General features: G+C 36.5%; 1 protein-coding gene across 1 annotated transcript in view; it reads left to right on the top strand.

Moving 5' to 3' along the window:
* Window positions 1-17777, top strand: part of ERCC6L2 (ERCC excision repair 6 like 2) — a 145612-nt gene that overhangs the window by 91353 nt on the left and 36482 nt on the right. Inside the window, exons 14-17 of the mRNA XM_036260814.1 lie at window positions 2303-2455; window positions 6507-6587; window positions 8147-9329; window positions 14519-14673. Of these exons, the coding sequence (XP_036116707.1) occupies window positions 2303-2455; window positions 6507-6587; window positions 8147-9329; window positions 14519-14673 (1572 nt within the window). The remainder of the gene's footprint in view (window positions 1-2302; window positions 2456-6506; window positions 6588-8146; window positions 9330-14518; window positions 14674-17777) is intronic.

The following is a 17777-nucleotide window of genomic DNA, read 5'->3' as shown; positions in this document are numbered from 1 at the left end:
TTTGCACTTCCCTACTATGGTGAAATGAATAATGGTTCCCCAAAGATGTGCACATCCATGCCCTGGCTGGTTGCTCAGTGGTTAGAGCATCAACCCTCGGATCAGAGAGTCTGCATGTACTTCTGTTTTGGTTCAGTACTGACCCTGGTCGGGGCCAGCGGGAGGCAACCGACTGATGTGTGTCTCTCATGTCTGTTTCTCTCTCTCCTGCCCACTCTATCTGAAGATAAATGGAAAAATATCCTTGGGTGAGGATTTAAAAAAAAAAAAAAAAAAAAGATGTACACATCCTAATCCCCTTAAACTGTCTGGATTATCTGGGTGGGTCCAGTGTAATCACAAAGATCTTTATGGGAGGGAGGGGGCAGGAGGATCAACAAAGAGGAGGGGAGATGTAGGGGCAGAAACAGAAACAGGGTCAGAGAGCATTGTGTGAAGATGCCACGCTGCTGAACTTGAAAATGGAGGAACGGGTCATGAAATTCTCAACATGATGAATATGACTTCTTTTCTTTGTACTTCTTACATATCTTGTATATTGTGAAGAAATCCAGTCATTTTATTGCCTTGTGTATGAGTTTTTCTTAAGCTAGAAACTAAGCTACATTTTCCAGTTACTGACTTTTCTCCTACCCTCTTGAATTCTAATATGATTTTTAAAATATATATAATTAGCCCGCAGATGGATGTATCTGGCCTTTTACTGGAACCACTTTGGAAAACTTATTTTAAGTACAAAATAATGTGCCTTGCCCTGGTTGATTTGGCTGAGCAGTTAGAGCATTAGCCCTCAGACCAAAGAGTTGCAGGTTTGATTCCCGGTCAAAGGTGCATACCTGGGTTGCAGGTTCGATCCCTGGCCCCAGTAGGGGTTGTGTGGGAGGCAACCAATCAGTGTGTCTCTCTCTCCCTTCCTCCCTCCCACTGTATCTCAAAAAAAAAAAAAAAAAAAAAAATCAATGGAAAAATATCCTCAGGTGAGGAAAAAATAACAATAATAATACGTTCTGTGATAAAACTTTGGTAGAAAACTTAGTGCTCACCAATTACTTTGCTAATTATAGTTAGTAGTACTGCAGTCTGACAATGCAGTGTTTTAGGAAAAGGCATCAGGTAAGAAGGCATCAGGTGCATTGGTTGCTATTGTGATTGTGTATTCCCAGGAGTGGGGCTCATGTTTCTGGGATATTGATATTGAACTGATCAAGCTGATATGTTGATCCATAACTTCAAACAAAGGTTCCAAGAGTCTTGTTTTAAGAGGAACATCCTGGAAGTAAAAAAATTTTTATTACAAGTATAAATTTTGGATTTAGCCCAACCCAGGTATAAATTCTAGAAATGACACTTCCTAGCTGGGTAGCTGTGGACAAGGCACTTCATTTCTCTAAACTTACGTTTCTTTATTTCTAAAATCGAGCAACTCCAATTTCTTTATTTCTGAAAGGGAGATAATATCTTACAGTGTTATAAATGCTACACATGTAGTAAGTGCTTGGTAAATGGCAGCTATTAAGAATAATTTTAGTTGCCTCGAGTATTTTATTACAGTACAAATCCACTCTGATGATAATCACAATAACACTAATCCTTCTATCAACAATAGACTGACGTTGTTTTCATTCTTTGCATTCTTTGTTTCTTCCAAGAAATTTTAAAGTGTACATGGGATTAATCAGATTGTATTTACATTATATTTAGCCAGTAAATAAAGAGACACGTTAATACTGATACAAAAATGTTATATGTCCTTAAGGGCTCCATATCATTATTCTCTCTATATTCAAAATTGTTTCAAAGATGCTGTGTTTCTGAACAGTAATTGGGTTCTTGCCGTTAGTTGACAACATAACCATAGCCACAGTTAGTTTGACACCAATATGGTTGTCATATAATTACTTCAGATTATAATTTAACTTTGGTAATGTAGTGATTATTTCTACTAGTTTTCGTAGCTCGTATGGTAATAAGAGTCTATAAAGGAGAAAAGTGAATTCAAATGTATGTCTTATATTATTAAACATTTTAAGTCAGGTGGATAGTCCTTAGAGATGTAATCCTGACTGAGTTGGTAGAAACAGATAAAATAGGAAATATAAGATCTCTTCTTCAATAAGACTGGCCAGATTATTATTATTTTACCATAATGACAACATCTGCTAGGGAAATTAAAATAAAATTTCCTCCCTAAGGAGAATCTGCCTGCTCCAACTAAAGCTGTGTATATACATGGAATGCCAGGAAATTCTGACATATTGTTGGAGCAAACACTTCAAAAATATCTTGTTTTTTTCTGTTTTAGCAACTTCAGTGTGTGGTAGTTGGAAGTGAAAATGCCAAGCGATATTTTGAAGCAGTTCAAGGATCAAAAGAGCATCGAGGAGAGCTTTTTGGAGTCTGTAATCTCTTCAAATTGAGGTCTCAAGGGGCTTGTCTGACGAAGGACATCCTGGAGGTGTGAAATTGTTCTCTGGCCTTTTCAGTAATATTTTAAACATGGTTTTCTCCCTCAGGAAACTTGAAATATAGTTGCTAGTGCCTCTTCAGAGAAATTTGTGGTTTTAGTCATTAAAAATATCTTGTTTAAAACTTCTACTTTTTGAGAAATAAGAAATGAGTTATTATACCTCTAAACTAAGGTTTTTCCACGCATATTAATAAATAATGTACACACACAAATACCAGTGCCATTTTCAGACTGCGAAAGAGAAGTTTATTATTTTGAAACAGCTGTTGAAGTCAGGAACTTTAAAAAAAGAGACTTTCCTAAATAAACAAAAATATGAAATGTGTTTTGATTAAAAGTTACCAAATACTCCCTGAGATGCACTCTCATGTCTCATGGAGATTTTTGTTTTCTGTTCCCAATAAAAATTCCACACCAATATTTCAAACTCTCCCAGTTGTGTTCATCTTCAGCATACAGATGTTTCTTATTCTTCAAACAGAATATTTATATCCTGTAAAAAATATTTTAAATTCTTTAATATACCACACTACTAAGGATATTAACCTATTTTCTAGTTGATATTGATATGAGTATCATAAAATCCTGGACTATTACAGATGAGAAAATTGTGTCTTGGAGTTAAGGATATTTTTCTTAACTTCCAGGACTTTGTAATAAAACCTTAATATATTTCATTTATTCAGCAGGTACTATAAAAACTTTTCAAGGAACAATTGGTCCCTGTCCTTAAAGAACTTAAACCATCTTGATGGGAGGTGGAAGAGAACAATGTATAATGAACATGAAACATCAGAAAGCATATATTAAGCCATTACCAGTATGAATCCAACTAATGCTAATAAGTTATCTCTGATGGATGGTTAACAGGAAGGTGTATATCATTTGTACCCTATGAATATTGCAACAGTTATACAATTGCCAGTGTCTACTGCTGAGTTTTTATTTTATAGTAACTGTTTGATTCTGACTTGAGCGGCCCATTTAAAGTCCCCTTTCTTTGATCTTTTTCATGTTTTTGAATATGTTGTTTCTTGTTCTGCACTTGTTTCTGTGTCTTTAATCTGTTGACGAGCGTCGTTTGCCCTCCAGGACTTCCTCCGGTCTCACCCCTCAGAGTACTACATAACATACCAGCCTATATTCATGTTTATAATTTGAAATCATTACCTATAAAATATATGAGCATTATAGTACTTATCCCATTTTCTGCCATAGTTTAGTTGTCTATTTTATGAGAAGAGCCGCCTATTCTTTGGTTAAACAGGAGTTAGGTAAGACATAGCAGTATGACAAGGTATTAAACTGAAATTTCTCTTGTTCCCTGATTGTTCCAATATATCTTGTTTCTTCTCCAGGAGTGTTTGTTCATTAATAATAATAGGACTCCCATGTCTTATTTTGTTTGTGGTTCTTGCTAGGCACATGATTGGCAATCAGTTATTAAATACTGAGTTAAAATTGCTCACTTATTGTCAACTAGAATTTAAAATTATTCCGGCTGGTTAGATTCATGCTGCTTTTGGCCAGAATTCTAATTCTAAGCCCTGTATAATGAAAGCATATATCACAACATAAGAGAAGAATTTCAATCATTGTGATACATTTTAATTTTAAAGGCTGTAGTAAATTCCTTTTAAAATGTTTTAAGATGTAGAATGTATAGAACATTTTTAATCTGATAATTTCTAAGCAGTTTAGTTCTATTTTCATTGACTTTTAAAATCTATATCATAGTTAATCTTTAGAGTTAGATATTGAGAGTTCATATCACAAATATTTATTGATACTAAATGTCATGTACTGTTCATAGAGCTGGGCATACAGAAATGAATAAAATATACAAAAACAATCCTGCCTAAAAAAAATTATATTACATTTGGAAGAGACAGATAATAAGCAGAAAAAAATAAGTGGAGCATAGAGTATTATGATGATAGGTTCCAAGGCCAAAAATAGAGCAGGTAGAAGATGAATAAGTTCTGAGATTTAATGCACAGCATAGTGATTATAGTCAACGATACTCTACTGTATACTTCAAAATTGCGAAGGGACTAGATCATAAATGTTCTCACCACACACACACACAAAAGATAATTATGTGACATGATAGAGATGTTAGCTAAAGCTACGGTGGTAATCATATTGCAATATATAAATGTATGAAATCAACATGTTGTACACCTTAAATGTATACAGTATTATATGTAAAATGTACCTCAATAAAAAATGAGAATGAGAAGGGAAATAGGGAGATTGTCAAGGAGACAGCGTTTGAATTATAAATGGAGAGGCCAAAGAAGAGCCCACTGTGAGACTGTATTTGATCCTTTGAAGAGACTAGGGAAGATGTGATAAACATAGGAACAAATGCAAAGGCCCTCAGGGCTGAGAATGCCCAGCATGATTTCAGGATGTCAGGGAGGCCAGAGTGGCTGGAGTGGAGTAAGCAAGAGAGCGAGATGGGGCCAGAGAGATGACATGGAAGCCAGGTCATACAGGAACTTTGACTTTGAGGGAAACAAAAAGCAATTAGATGGTTCTGAACAGAAGAATGACATAGTCTGATCTGTATTACCTAGATCAGTGGTTCTCAACCTTCCCAATGCCACAACCCTTTAATACATTTCCTCATGTTGTGGTGACCCCTGACCATTATTTGTGTTGCTACTTCATAACTGTAATTTTGCTACTGTTATGTCTTAGGCGACCCCTGTGAAAGGGTCATTCCACCCCCAAAGGGCTCACGACCCACAGGTTGATAACCGCTGATCTAGATTAAATGTTAAGAATTAGACAGTGGAAGCAAGAAGTGAGGTAATGATCCAGCGGAGAGATGACAGTGGTTTGGGCCAGGGTGATAGTGATGGATCAGACAGAGGGTATGAGGAAAAGAGCAGAATTAATGATGACTCCAAGGTGTCGGGCTGCACTGCAACAGAAAACTGTGGTTGCCATTTACCTGTCACAAAGGGGTTCTGATTGCTTGAGCGATTATTGGTACTGTCAATTGGCTCTGTCATAGCCATTTAGCAGCTGTTGAAAAGATAAAAGGCAGTCCTGCCCAGGAGGCTCCCACTACTTGCAGTAATAGCCTTTAGACATGGGAAGAAAAGTATGGCAATTTAGGAACTGTTCATCATTCTCTAAAGATCTGTGGGGGAAATTCTCACTTGTTGCCCTGGATACCAGGTGGCTGGAACCATGCCACTGGTATGTCTGTGTATTCATGAGTTGGACATTTGTAACTCTGGTGATGGTAGTATTATTTCTCCTTGTTCTATCAACAAATAGAGACTTAAAAAGAAAAATATATCAATTTCCTTTGAAGGAAAATTTAATATTCTTGAATTTAGGCAAATTAAATACCTCTGCTAAATGATATACCAAAAGCTTTAAATGTATAAATACTTTCCCAAAAGATGTAGCAAACCTATTATATAATTAAGACCTTTTTTTTTAGTTTCCTATTAGATTGGACCTGTTTATTTTGATGTCTACTACACCTAAGGAATCAATAAACATCTTAATAAATATGAACAATAAGTACACTGGCAATGTAGGCAAGGATATCAAGTCCTCAATATTCAGTATTATCTGTACTGTTTGAAATGTAGACAATGCCTTATGTCCTTACTATAGTTATTATATAGACATGGTTATTATGGAATGATTACTGTGTGTACATATATAACATTTTGCCCTCTCCCTCACCTATTAGAGTTTTTAATGAAGTTGGCTGAAAAAATATTAGTTTTCTATTTGTAAAAAATAAACTTTAAAACAAGAAATAGGAGTATCTTAAGGGCCCAGCATGCATGTGCAGTGCCACCACACCACCTAAGAATTAGAGTATTTTTAACTGTTATATAAAATGTATCTGAGTTCCTTAATTAGCAAATTGAAACATAACATTAAGAGAGCTAAAGCAAGCTGCACTTCGTTTTCCTTTTCAACTCTAGGTTTTAGCATGCCGTTGCTGTTGTTTATCTGGGGTTTGTCACCCTGTATTTTACACAGTTGTTTGCATTCTTTGTAGCGAGAAGGCCAGGTGGAAGCGGGGGTCATGACAGCTACAACATGGCTGAAAGACGAGCCTCGGGAGCACAAACTAGAAACAGTAAGCGATTTTTGAATCGGAGAAAACATGTCCTGTGAATTTTAAGTTGTTTTTCCTCTCTCCTTCATTTTTCAATGTGTAAAGGAAATGTCTTTAAAATAAAAATCAAGGGCACAAAGTCAGAGGACTGTCAGTAAAATTAATAATTTAGGCTAATTTAACATTTTATATCATAAGAACAAATTCAGGAGCACTCATCAGGCATTTATATCTAGACTGGAATTTTAACTGGACCAAACTGTAAGTCCAAAATTAAATAACTGTATAGTGTTGAGTCAGATTATCTGGATCATCCACAAGACAATGCATCACCCAGCAGATGCAGGACGAGATACAGACCAGTCCAACTGCAGAGTGGACAGTGGGCCAGGCAGAGTACATCAGCAGGAACCGCCGGAAGCTAAAAGTAGAGTCATAACCTACACCCCAACTGTTATTTGAGGCTGACCCCTTTTTGGCTCAGCCCACCTGCACCCAGGCGCATGCAATAAAATCATTTTGCTCTACATTGGCCTTGCGTTGTGGACATGACCTCCCGCTGGTTCAGATCTTTTCTATAGGTGACCAATCCAAACTAAGTAAATAATTTTTACTAAACAATAAATTAAATGGGAAAATAGCAGTCTGAGTGTATTTAAGATTATTAAATCCAGACATCAAAATTATTCTATTACTTAAGTAGATATTTTATGTGAGTTCTTGATCTTATAATCTTTTTAGTAGTTTGACATCTCACATACTATAAAATGTATATTTGTTATCAAAGGACCTTTGTGAAAGTGAAGAATATGTATAGAAGAATTTTTTGTTATTATTGTTGTTTGTTTTTAGGGATTTATATATATTTAAACTGGCCCAGTGATTTGGAATGTGGGGTGAATACATTTTTTGCATTTATAGAAATACATGAATATCAAATGTTAGAAGAAGTTTTGCTAGATAAAACTTTCCCCAAAGCTTTTACTAATCAGTTTTAGGAAACTGAAGGGTAAACTTAGCTCTGACTTATGTGAAAAAAAAAATTAAATATTGGATTTAAATGTGTGGAAATTTTGCTTCAAAATGTCTTCAGTATTTTCTTTAGTTCTGGTTGTCAAGATTCTATTCGATCTTATTTTTATTTTCAATCAATTAGAACCATTTTCCAGTTGTGAATTCTTTTCTTTGTTAACTCCTATTTGTTTCCTACTTAAAGCATGATTAGAAGCATCTGCTGGACTACAGTAAGCAATAAGTTGTGTGTTTTAACTTTTGAGGCCAGAATGGGCTTCTGCCTCTTATACGCTGACCACTTGGCTGTCTTTTTCTTATATATAATTTGGACATATGGTATTCCAGTCTAAACTTTTATTTATTTTGAAAAGTTACTCAACTTGAAAAGAGTGTACCAGACTATAATAGTAAATTCTTTACATCTGTTTGTTAAATGTACTTTTACAAAATACTACATAACATACATGTACAAATTATCTGCCCAAACTTAATTCCTCTCCAGTATGATAGATTTGATGTCATTATCTTGGCACTTTCTAATATTTTTGTCATTGCTTCTTACATAGCCTAGAGAACCTGACTGTCCAGAACACAGAGGTGCAGAGCGACCTGCACAACCACTGGCAGCAGAAGCCTGTGGTCTATGCAGTGATCTCAGTGATGATGAATCTGTGGATAACTCAAGAATAAAGTTTGCTAAAAACAAAGCATCTGACTCAAGTAAAACTTCCGGTCATCCTGGACAGCTTACCTTACTCCAGTGTGGTTTCTCTAAATTGCTTGAGACACAATGTAAAGCAGTTGATGATAGTGATGAAAATCCTGCATCTGATGATGAAAATCCTGCATCTGATGATGACAGTCCTGATGAGCAACCTACGTGCCTTTCAGCAGAAGCCAAAGATACTGGTTGTCAGGAAAGTCAAGTCTCTCTTGGTACTTCAGATCATCAGAAATTAGCTAACAGCGTAAATCCAAATGAAAAATGTATTTTTGATAAAAATGAGAAGATTTTAGAACCGACTATATCTTCTGAATCTGATGATAAGAAAAATTTAAAAAATACAACTGACCGCCATTGCGTTTTGCAGAATGTCACAGATTCAGAAGATAGTGATGTCATCTTTCCCACACAATATACAACTCAGAAGTTCCCTCAGAATAAAATGAAGTTGAAACCACCCGGGGATAGATCTGAAGATTCTGAAACAGAAAACCCTGTAAAAGTAACAAATAATGGTGATGATAGAAAGACCAATGTCAGAGGAAGTGGACTAATTTCAAAACAGCTAAATCCTAAGAACATAACCCTGAAGTCTCTTATGAAAAGGAAAGGTAGTAGTGATATTAGTGATGAGTCTGATGACATTGAAATTTCCTCCACATCAAGAGTAAGAAAACAAAGAGCGACTAGTTCTTTGAGGTTTAAGAAAAAAAAGGAAAATACAAGGGAACTTAACACTTTTTCTAAAACAAAGAAAGCAAACCAACTGTGTGCAACAGATGAAGATTGTAATTCTCAGGCTATTGATGATTTTTCATCCTCAGATGATGATTTTTCTGTTAGCCACGTGGATTTCTCTAAACAGAGACATAGACCAAAAACTATTAAAGATAGAGTTGATTTCTCTTCAAAATTGCATAGTCATAAGAAAAATAGCTCTTTCGTACCAAGAAAACCAATGAAAATTTCAAATCAGAGAGTTTTCGATCAAGAGCAGATGAATGAATCAATGGATAGATTTTTAGGTAACTACAGATATTTTCTGAAAACTTTTCTTTGTGTATTTGTTTTGTGAAATTATATGGTTCTTTTAAGAGATTCTTGAATTAGCTTGTGGAATAGATCTCTACAAGCAAGATGCTACACTGAGGCACACAGGAAGTGGGTGGGTGGCAGCATAAAGGGAAGACCACCTGGCTCAACATAGACAACATACTGCCCTTCCCAGTGCGTGTGCCCCATCTGAATCACAGGCCCTTCGTTCCCATAAATACGAATTATTCTAACTTTATAGTAATTACTGTTTTGCATTTTTATGATCTTATTACACAAATGTGTATCCCTAGACATAATTTGGTCTCTCTCTCTCTTTTTTTAAATTTACATAATCTCTTTTATTCTATGGTATTCTTCTGTCATCCCTCCCATTTTCTTATGATTTATCTGTTGATTTACCTGGGCCACCTATAGAGTTTTCCCTAATTTGAACTTTGCTAATTGTGTCCTAGTGGTACAGCTGAACATGTTCCTCTGCCCTCCGTATTTCCTGCAGATGCTCAGTATGTAAGACTGCATCAAACTTGGGTTCAGTCCACTGGACAAGACAAAAGTTAGTGTTTGGCAAGACCATGGGAGGCACAGAATGTTTGCTTGTCTCTCTTATTTTGGCAGCCATTGATGCTTAATGCTTGTAACTATTTATTCATTCAGAGTAGCAAAATGAGATTTTCTACTTCTCTCATTTCTGTTTTATTTATTAGAATGTTTCTGTAAGGAGGTACTTATATCTACTGTTACTTACCCAGTGGTACAGTTCATATAGAGAAGGCAAGGAAAATAATTCCTTTCTTTTTCAGTTTATAGTATCATAAATTGATACCCTATCATCCCTAGAAGGGATGATTTTTCTAAAAGTCATTATGAATTAATTGATTCAAACACATTTAATGGCCCTCAATCCATTGCAATTGATACCATGGTTGAGGCTCAGTTGTTTCATCTTTGGACAGTGGGAGCCTTGGGACATGAGCATTTTGGTTCCTGAGACCCTTTGACATGTTCACCATCATAGATTGCTCTCTGATATTAACAAATGTTCCAGGATCATCTCATATATGTTCTGCCCCAGACAACAAGTCTTAGTTTCTTTTAGTGAGAAAGCATGTTTCAAGACCTCATTCTTTTCTAGGAATGGTCATTGCTACTACTAGCTTGGTTATTATTTCTGGGCCTTTGCAGTAAGCAGATTATATGTGTGTACATATATGTATTTTTATATATGATGATTAAATGCTTCATGAGTTTATATTGATACTTTCATATTTATATTGATACTTTGAGACTATAGAGTTTTACTAAACCTCTTCTATATTACATTTGTATACCATTTCTTCTATAATGTTAATTCTGGTTCTTAAGCATATAGGGAATGATTTAATTATAATGTCCCATAATTACTCTTTTGTTTTATCCCATATTTATAAAAGTCACAAAAGTAAAAATAACCAATACTACTACACTGTGACTCCTGGACACGTGCTGTCCCATTTCTTCCTTTTAAAATGGGCACACTGTATCCGCAGCGTTGGAACATGCAGACATTGTATCATATAGTCTCTGGCTCTTAGACTGAATTTGTTCTTGGTTTGCAGGTAACTATAAATTGAATGCTTCCCATTGGCCCTTATATCAATGTTTCTCAAGTTATTTTGGTTGTCTGAAGCTTATTTTCTAGCAGATCCCCCAGGAAGTGCTCATGAGAATAATATTCCCTGAGATCTTGTTGATAACAGTTTGTGCCCTTTATACTTAAAAGTCACTTTTGCTAGATATAAATTCCTCTAGTTTAGGTTCACACTTTCTTGAGTATTTTAGATATGTAGCTTTATTTATTTATTTTTTTCTGGCATGAAGTGTTGTGTTTTGTGTTTATTTGTTTTCTTAGGTGCTCTTGAGTTTTCTTAAACTCTTGAGGCAGAGTTTAAGAAATGTTTTGTAACTTTACAAAGATCCATATCTGTGATCTTTATAGTGTTCATAACTGTGGTGGGATTTCCTGTCTCTATCCCTCTCCCCTGCTGTGCTCCAGACCTTCTCTTTCCTTCATTTCTGTTCTTTCTACCCTGCTCATTTTGCCACCCTTCCAGCAGTTTTTCCTCACTGTATGGCCCTGACCTGGAAGACCTGGAGGGTCAGTTTGGGGGAGTCCCTGAGTCTAGCCTGCTCCAGCTTCTCAGGCTGTCTTACCTCAGCTCCATCACCCACTCAGCGCTGGAGAGGGAAAAACCTTCCGAGATTCAGCTGCTACCTCCAGTTGGCCCATTTTGCTTCCCAGTGAATATCTATCGGCTCTTCTATGGTCTCCTGTTTTCCTATCTGTCGGATGCCGTTTTGTGTGTAGCTATTGGTGGGTTTTCTCCACTTGCTTATATTTTAGGGCTCTTGGGGGTATCTTGTCATCTGCTTTTGTTGGTAGTGCTGCCCATGGCTTTTGGTAGTGCTCTCTAGTTGCTGTCTGTTCTCATGTAGGACTTCAGAGAGATTGAAGAACCTCTCCCCCTGCCACCACCATCTGCCGGGAATCTGTTTAGTGACTTCTGAGAGTTAGTTCTAAAGTGTCTGACTCGCCCTGGCCAGTTTGGCTCAGTGGTTAGAGCATTGGCCACAGACCGAAGTGTTGTGGGTTCGATTCCCAGTCAAGGGCACATGCCTGGGTTGCAGGTTATCCTGGCCCTGGTCAGGGTCATGCAGGAGGCAACCAATCAATGTGAATCTCTCACATTGATGTTTCTCTTTCTCTCTCCGTCCCTCCCTTCCACTCTATCTAAAAATCAATGGAAAAATGTCCTCTGGTGAGGATTAACCAGAAAAAAAAAGTGTCTGACTCATTTCCAAAAAAACTATATGAGAAAAACTAGTATTTGAGTAAGGATACAATGATACTGAAACCTTAATTATTGGGATTAACTAACTTGCTAATCAAGCTTTCTTTTGTAGTTATTAGTACTCTCATTTAAAAGTTCATGATGATATATCTTTTGATACCCTTGTAACTAAGTACTGGATTATCTTTTGGTTTGTGTGCTACAACTAGATTTTAGGTTTGAGGAATTACTGCATAAACTACTTTTTAAAAAATCAGGTGAGGTTTTTTGTTTGTTTTTTACTGTCCAAAAGGTGTCAATAGTTAGTGTGGAATGAATGCTATTTTGAGTAAGGCATAAAATGTTCCATCAAAATTAAGAAAAATCTGAGTAAATTTACTACCAGAAGAATCCGTTTGAAGGCTTTAAACTGTTGATATACACACTCCCTGGTGCTTTGAAATTGAAGGAGAATATTAATCTTAGTTGTTCTTTCAGTCACCTTATGTAACATCTTGTTTTCGCATGATTGGCGAATCTGGTTGAGAGAGGCTCAGAGGCTCAGGACTGACACAGCGCAAGTGTGGAAGGGCATAGTCAAGGTTCATTGCCAGCACTGCTGGAGAGAGCTTTACAGACCTTCGTTCCAGCCTCCTCTTTTATGACCACAGTTTAAACATACATTATAGGTGCCTAGAAGCAAAGTAATAAAAAAAAGTAGCCATTTTTTATACTTCTTTCAGATAAAAGCTGTAAATTAATTTTTTTCACTTTCTAAAAAGCTTCCAACCTCGACGTTCTCTGGGCATGTGTACAAAAAGGACAATACAAACTGTAAAAGTGAACAAAGCCAAGCAAATGAAACTCCCTGGTCATGACCCCCCGTGCTCCTTCTTCACCACTGTAATCAAGTACACCTTTCAAGTAACGGATGAGGCTAGCACTGCTTTTTAAATTAGTAAACAATTTTTTTTTTAAATCAGCTAGAACAACAAATTCATAGAAACAACCCTTCACCATGACTTTTTCGTTGGCCAACACTCTCATTGCAGGTTTAAGTTTAAACAGTTTGTTACCTAATCTTAGAAGTTCTCATATTTATGAGAGGGAAAAGTCCTTTTCAAGTTATCCTAGACCAACATATTTGAATTCTTTCTCTTTTTTATTTTTTTAAAATACTATTGTGATGTTAACAGACAAACTGAATGTTTCTTTTGAAGGTTAAAAACAAAACAGGCACCTGTACAATTCTTCCAGCACCATTTATTGAAGAGGCTGTTTTTTCTCCATTGTATGCTCTTACCCCCTTTGTCAAATATTAATTGAGCATAATTTCCTGGGTCGATTTTTGGGTTCTCTGTTCTGTTCCACTGGTCTATATGCCTCTTCTTGTGCCAGTACAAGCCTGTTTTGATTACAGTGGCTTTGTAGTATAACTTGATATCTGGTATTATGATCCTCCCAACTTTTTCCTTCTTTTTCAAGATTGCTGTGGCTATTGGGGCCTTTTTTAGTTACATATAAACTTTTGGAGTATTTGTTCAGGGTCTGTGAAATATGCCATTGGTACTTCAGTAGGGATTGCATTGAATCTATAGATTGCTTTGGGTAGTATGGACATTTTAATGATGTTGAGTCTTCCAATCCATTAACATAGTATATATGCTTCCACTTTTTTATATCTTCCTCTATTTTTTTTTTTTTTTCAATGTACTATAGTTTTCTGAAAGCAGATCTTTTACCTCCTTGGTTAAGTGTATTCCTAGGTATCTTAATTTTTTTTGTAGCAAAGGTAAATGGGATTTTTTTTTTAGTTTCCTTTCTGAGTATTCATTATTGGTATATAGAATACACAATATGCAGTTGTTACAAAGAAAGATCTCTTACCCTTGAGATAACATGGAAGGACCTAGATAGTGTTATGCTAAGTAAAATAAGTCAGTCAGAGAAAGATAAGTACCACATGATCTCACTTATTTATGGAATATAGTGAACAAAATAAGCTGACAATCAACATAGATCCAGGGACATGGAAGTAGAGAACAAACTGACAAAATTCAGAGGGAAGGGGAATGAGAGGTGGTGGGAAGAGATAAACCAGAGAACTTATATGCATAACCAGTGGACGCAGACAATAATGTGGGGAAGGTAGGAAGTGGGTGGGAGAGGGGAGGAGGGGGTCAACGGGGGAACAAAATGGGGAACTTCTGTAATACTTTCAACAATAAAGATGGAAAAAACAGAACAGGCATAACTGTTTTTTAGTGTATTGCTGATAATTTTTAAAGTATTCATGGAACCATATTGCTTCGTAATGAGGCATCACTTAATAAACATCACTTATCTCCTAGATGGTGTTCAGGAAGTGGCTTACATTCATTCAAACCAGAATGTGATTGGATCAAGCAAAGCTGAAAATCACATGAGCAGATGGGCAGCACGTGACGTATTTGAATTGAAGCAGTTTTCCCAGCTTCCTGCGAATGTAGCTGTTTGTACTTCTAAGGTAAGAAGCATATAGATAGCATAATGTCATCTTTAGTTTTTCTCATTTTCACAGAAGTTACTCAGTAAGATCTCTGAGTACTCCCTCACAAGTAGCTACTGAAAGTGTAAGTGACATACAAATAAGTATAAAAAAACAGAACATTATTTGGGACACTGCAGTCACTGAAGATGTTTTGTAGTAAAAGACAAATCAATATCTGAATGTCTACAAATACTGAGTTACTGAATAGTTTCCTTCAGTAAAAGTTTGCCCAAAACTGAGGACTCTGAGGGAATCGTGCAATTAAATCAGAACCAAAACCAGATTTCCTCCAAAATTTTTCATCTAAACTGAAGACACGCAAAAACTAGCTTCATATAGAATTTATTTTTTTAGCAAAAGGATTTTTGTGATGTTAAAGGTTATGAATACTTTCTGTGGGCTCTTCTCATTTAAAATTGCTGTTATATAGAAATAAAGCTTTATATAAATGTGATATTTACACAATCACTTTCATCAAAGGTTTTTAAATATATTTTCTTCTTTTTTGGCTTATTATCCTTTATTCTTAAGAACTAAGTGTCTGAGTAGTAGTTTTTCTACCGCCTTATGTGTAGGAGTTAAAAACGCATACTGTATAAAACAGTGGTACTGTTTCAGGTTAGCTTACTTTTCAGGGTGAAGGGGGCAATGCCTCTGAGCTGCCAAGCTGTCTTCATTTACTTGTACCTCATCTGGCTCCACAAACGGTTGGGATTGTCTTAACAATAAAATCAAAATAGAAAATGAAACTCAGAACCAAGGGAAGTATAAATTAAACTGGAAGTTCAAGAGTGGGAGAAAGTTACAATGTAGATATATAGGACATAATGTTCTTACCCAGATATTATTTTAAGGACAAATTTGATTGAGTTGCCTGGTAGACAAAACAAAGGAAGTAAACAATTTATTTAGTGTGTTCTCAACTAGTGCATTTGGAAATGTGTGTGGGCAGTTTGGGTGGTCACAGTGACTGAGTGGCATTAATGTCTGGAGGCCAGGATACTAAATGGCTGTCATGGGGAGGGGGACATCCCACTTGCCAAGAATTCTTTTGCCTAAAATGCCATAACACCCTGCTGAGAAACAGTGCTCAATGGTTGTCCTTGAGGGGGAAATACCAGCTCTTGTAAAGAGGAGAAAAGCTTTTCCCTAACACTTCATAGGAAGGAAATTTTGTTGCGGGGTTTTAAGTGAGGAACACTGAATGATCCAGTGAACAGTCCGTTGTCTTATAATACCCTTAGAGTAAACGTAGTAACAGACTCGGAAAGGCTGTGCCTTTAGTATTTTTAAATGTAATCCCAAGGCCCAGTGTCAAAACACAACTCATGAGAATGTTCTTTCATGACCCAAGTGTGCTGCTTTTTTATGTTCTCACTTGATCTAGAAATATACTGTCTTTCAGTCAACACTGTAGACAGCATTTCTACAGTTTGACTACCTTGTAGGAGCTATCTGGAAAAGACAGGCAGAAGTATGCTGGGTTTGCCAGGATTTGTTTTATTATAATGAAGAGCATATTGGTATCTTCTAGGTAGACAGCCAATTTTTTATTAACTTTTATTTTAAAAAATCCATGCCCTTTTCTGAACATATTTTAATGGGAAAAAAGTAAGATAGCTTGGCAAACCTCTGTAGTAGATGTTAATGAAGTAACTTAAGTGGATATTAGTTTATTTAAATATTTTTCAGAGAAGAAATTTACAGGCATATAATTTCTCCCAAAATGGACCTGAGAAGCAACCCCTAGATAAAGAAGCAATAAAAAGTCCCTTTGGAACCTTCTCAAGGAAAGTTGTAAAAATGAAAATGCTGCAAATATACTTTGCTTTTCAATGGCAGAGAGCAGGGAGGACGGGAGGGAGTTTCTTTATCCTTATGTTTGCAATACCAATAGTTTTCAGCCTTTTCCAGCACCAGCATTCTTGAGGTAAACAGCACAATCCCAGCAGAAACCTGATTTCTTCATAGTACTATTCATGATGAGTGATGTTTCTTACCAGGAAGCAAATTGGAGAGTCCATCCCCTGGGGTTTCTGATGCGCCCTTTGAGGCCCTGTATCTCCCCCATCACACGCAGACCAACTTAGTAGATGTTTTTTGGGGAATAGGAAGAAATTTGTTTTTTCATGACTAAATCATGGTTGGTGTATAATATTCATGGGAGTTTTAAAGCCGCTGGAGCAGGAGGTCCAGTCTCATGGCAGCAGTGCAGAAACTGTGTAAACATGCCCACCTCTGGCTGACTTCTTTAAATCAATGCGTGATACAGTGAAATTCCAGCAGAGTAAGATTCGATTCTTCAGGTTGGACCCATACCATTTAATGCCCCAAGTTATTAATATTAGCTGTACTTGAACATCTTGAAAGTTGCACTCCCTATATACAAAAGTTACTCAGGGACAGTATTATAAACTTAGCATTAAAAAGGAAAGGTCTTACTTGACCTTTACAGGATTTTCAAAACAAACTGATCATATATATTTGTGATATTTTTTAGTTTTTCACCAATATCAAAAAAATAAAGCTACTGTATTTTCTTTTAAATGTTCTCATTGTTTTTTGAGGTAGGGGGAGAGAGAGAGAGAGAAACATTGATGCGAGAGAGAGACGTCTCTCGGTTGCCTCCTGCATGCCCTCTACTTGGGATTGAACCTGAAACCCAGGCATGTACCCTGACGGGGAATCGAGCTGGGACCTCACAGTCTATGGCAGCACTTCTCAACCTGTGGGTTGCGACCCCTTTGAGGGTCGAACGACCCTTTCACAGGGGTCACCCAAGACATAACAGTAGCAAAACTATAGTTATGAAGCAGCAACGAAAATAATTGTATGGTTGGGGGTCACCACAACACGAGGAACTGCATTAAAGGGTCACGGCGTTAAGGTTGAGAACCACTGGTGGGATGACACTCAATCCACTGAGCCACACCGGCTGGACAAAGCTACTGTATTTTTGACATAAAAATACAACCTCTGCAACAAAATCCATGCTTTTCTCCTTTAAGTTTAATTAGAACTAAATAAATAAAAGAAATATAATGAGTTTCATCTTTAATTTGTTGAACTCTGTAATCTTC

This window comes from Molossus molossus, unplaced genomic scaffold (assembly GCF_014108415.1).
Source record: "Molossus molossus isolate mMolMol1 unplaced genomic scaffold, mMolMol1.p scaffold_m16_p_14, whole genome shotgun sequence".
In the NCBI taxonomy this organism is placed as follows: Eukaryota; Metazoa; Chordata; class Mammalia; order Chiroptera; family Molossidae; genus Molossus; species Molossus molossus.
The sequence above is the reverse complement of the archived record's forward strand: the minus strand, read 5'-3'. Positions and strand labels throughout refer to the sequence as shown.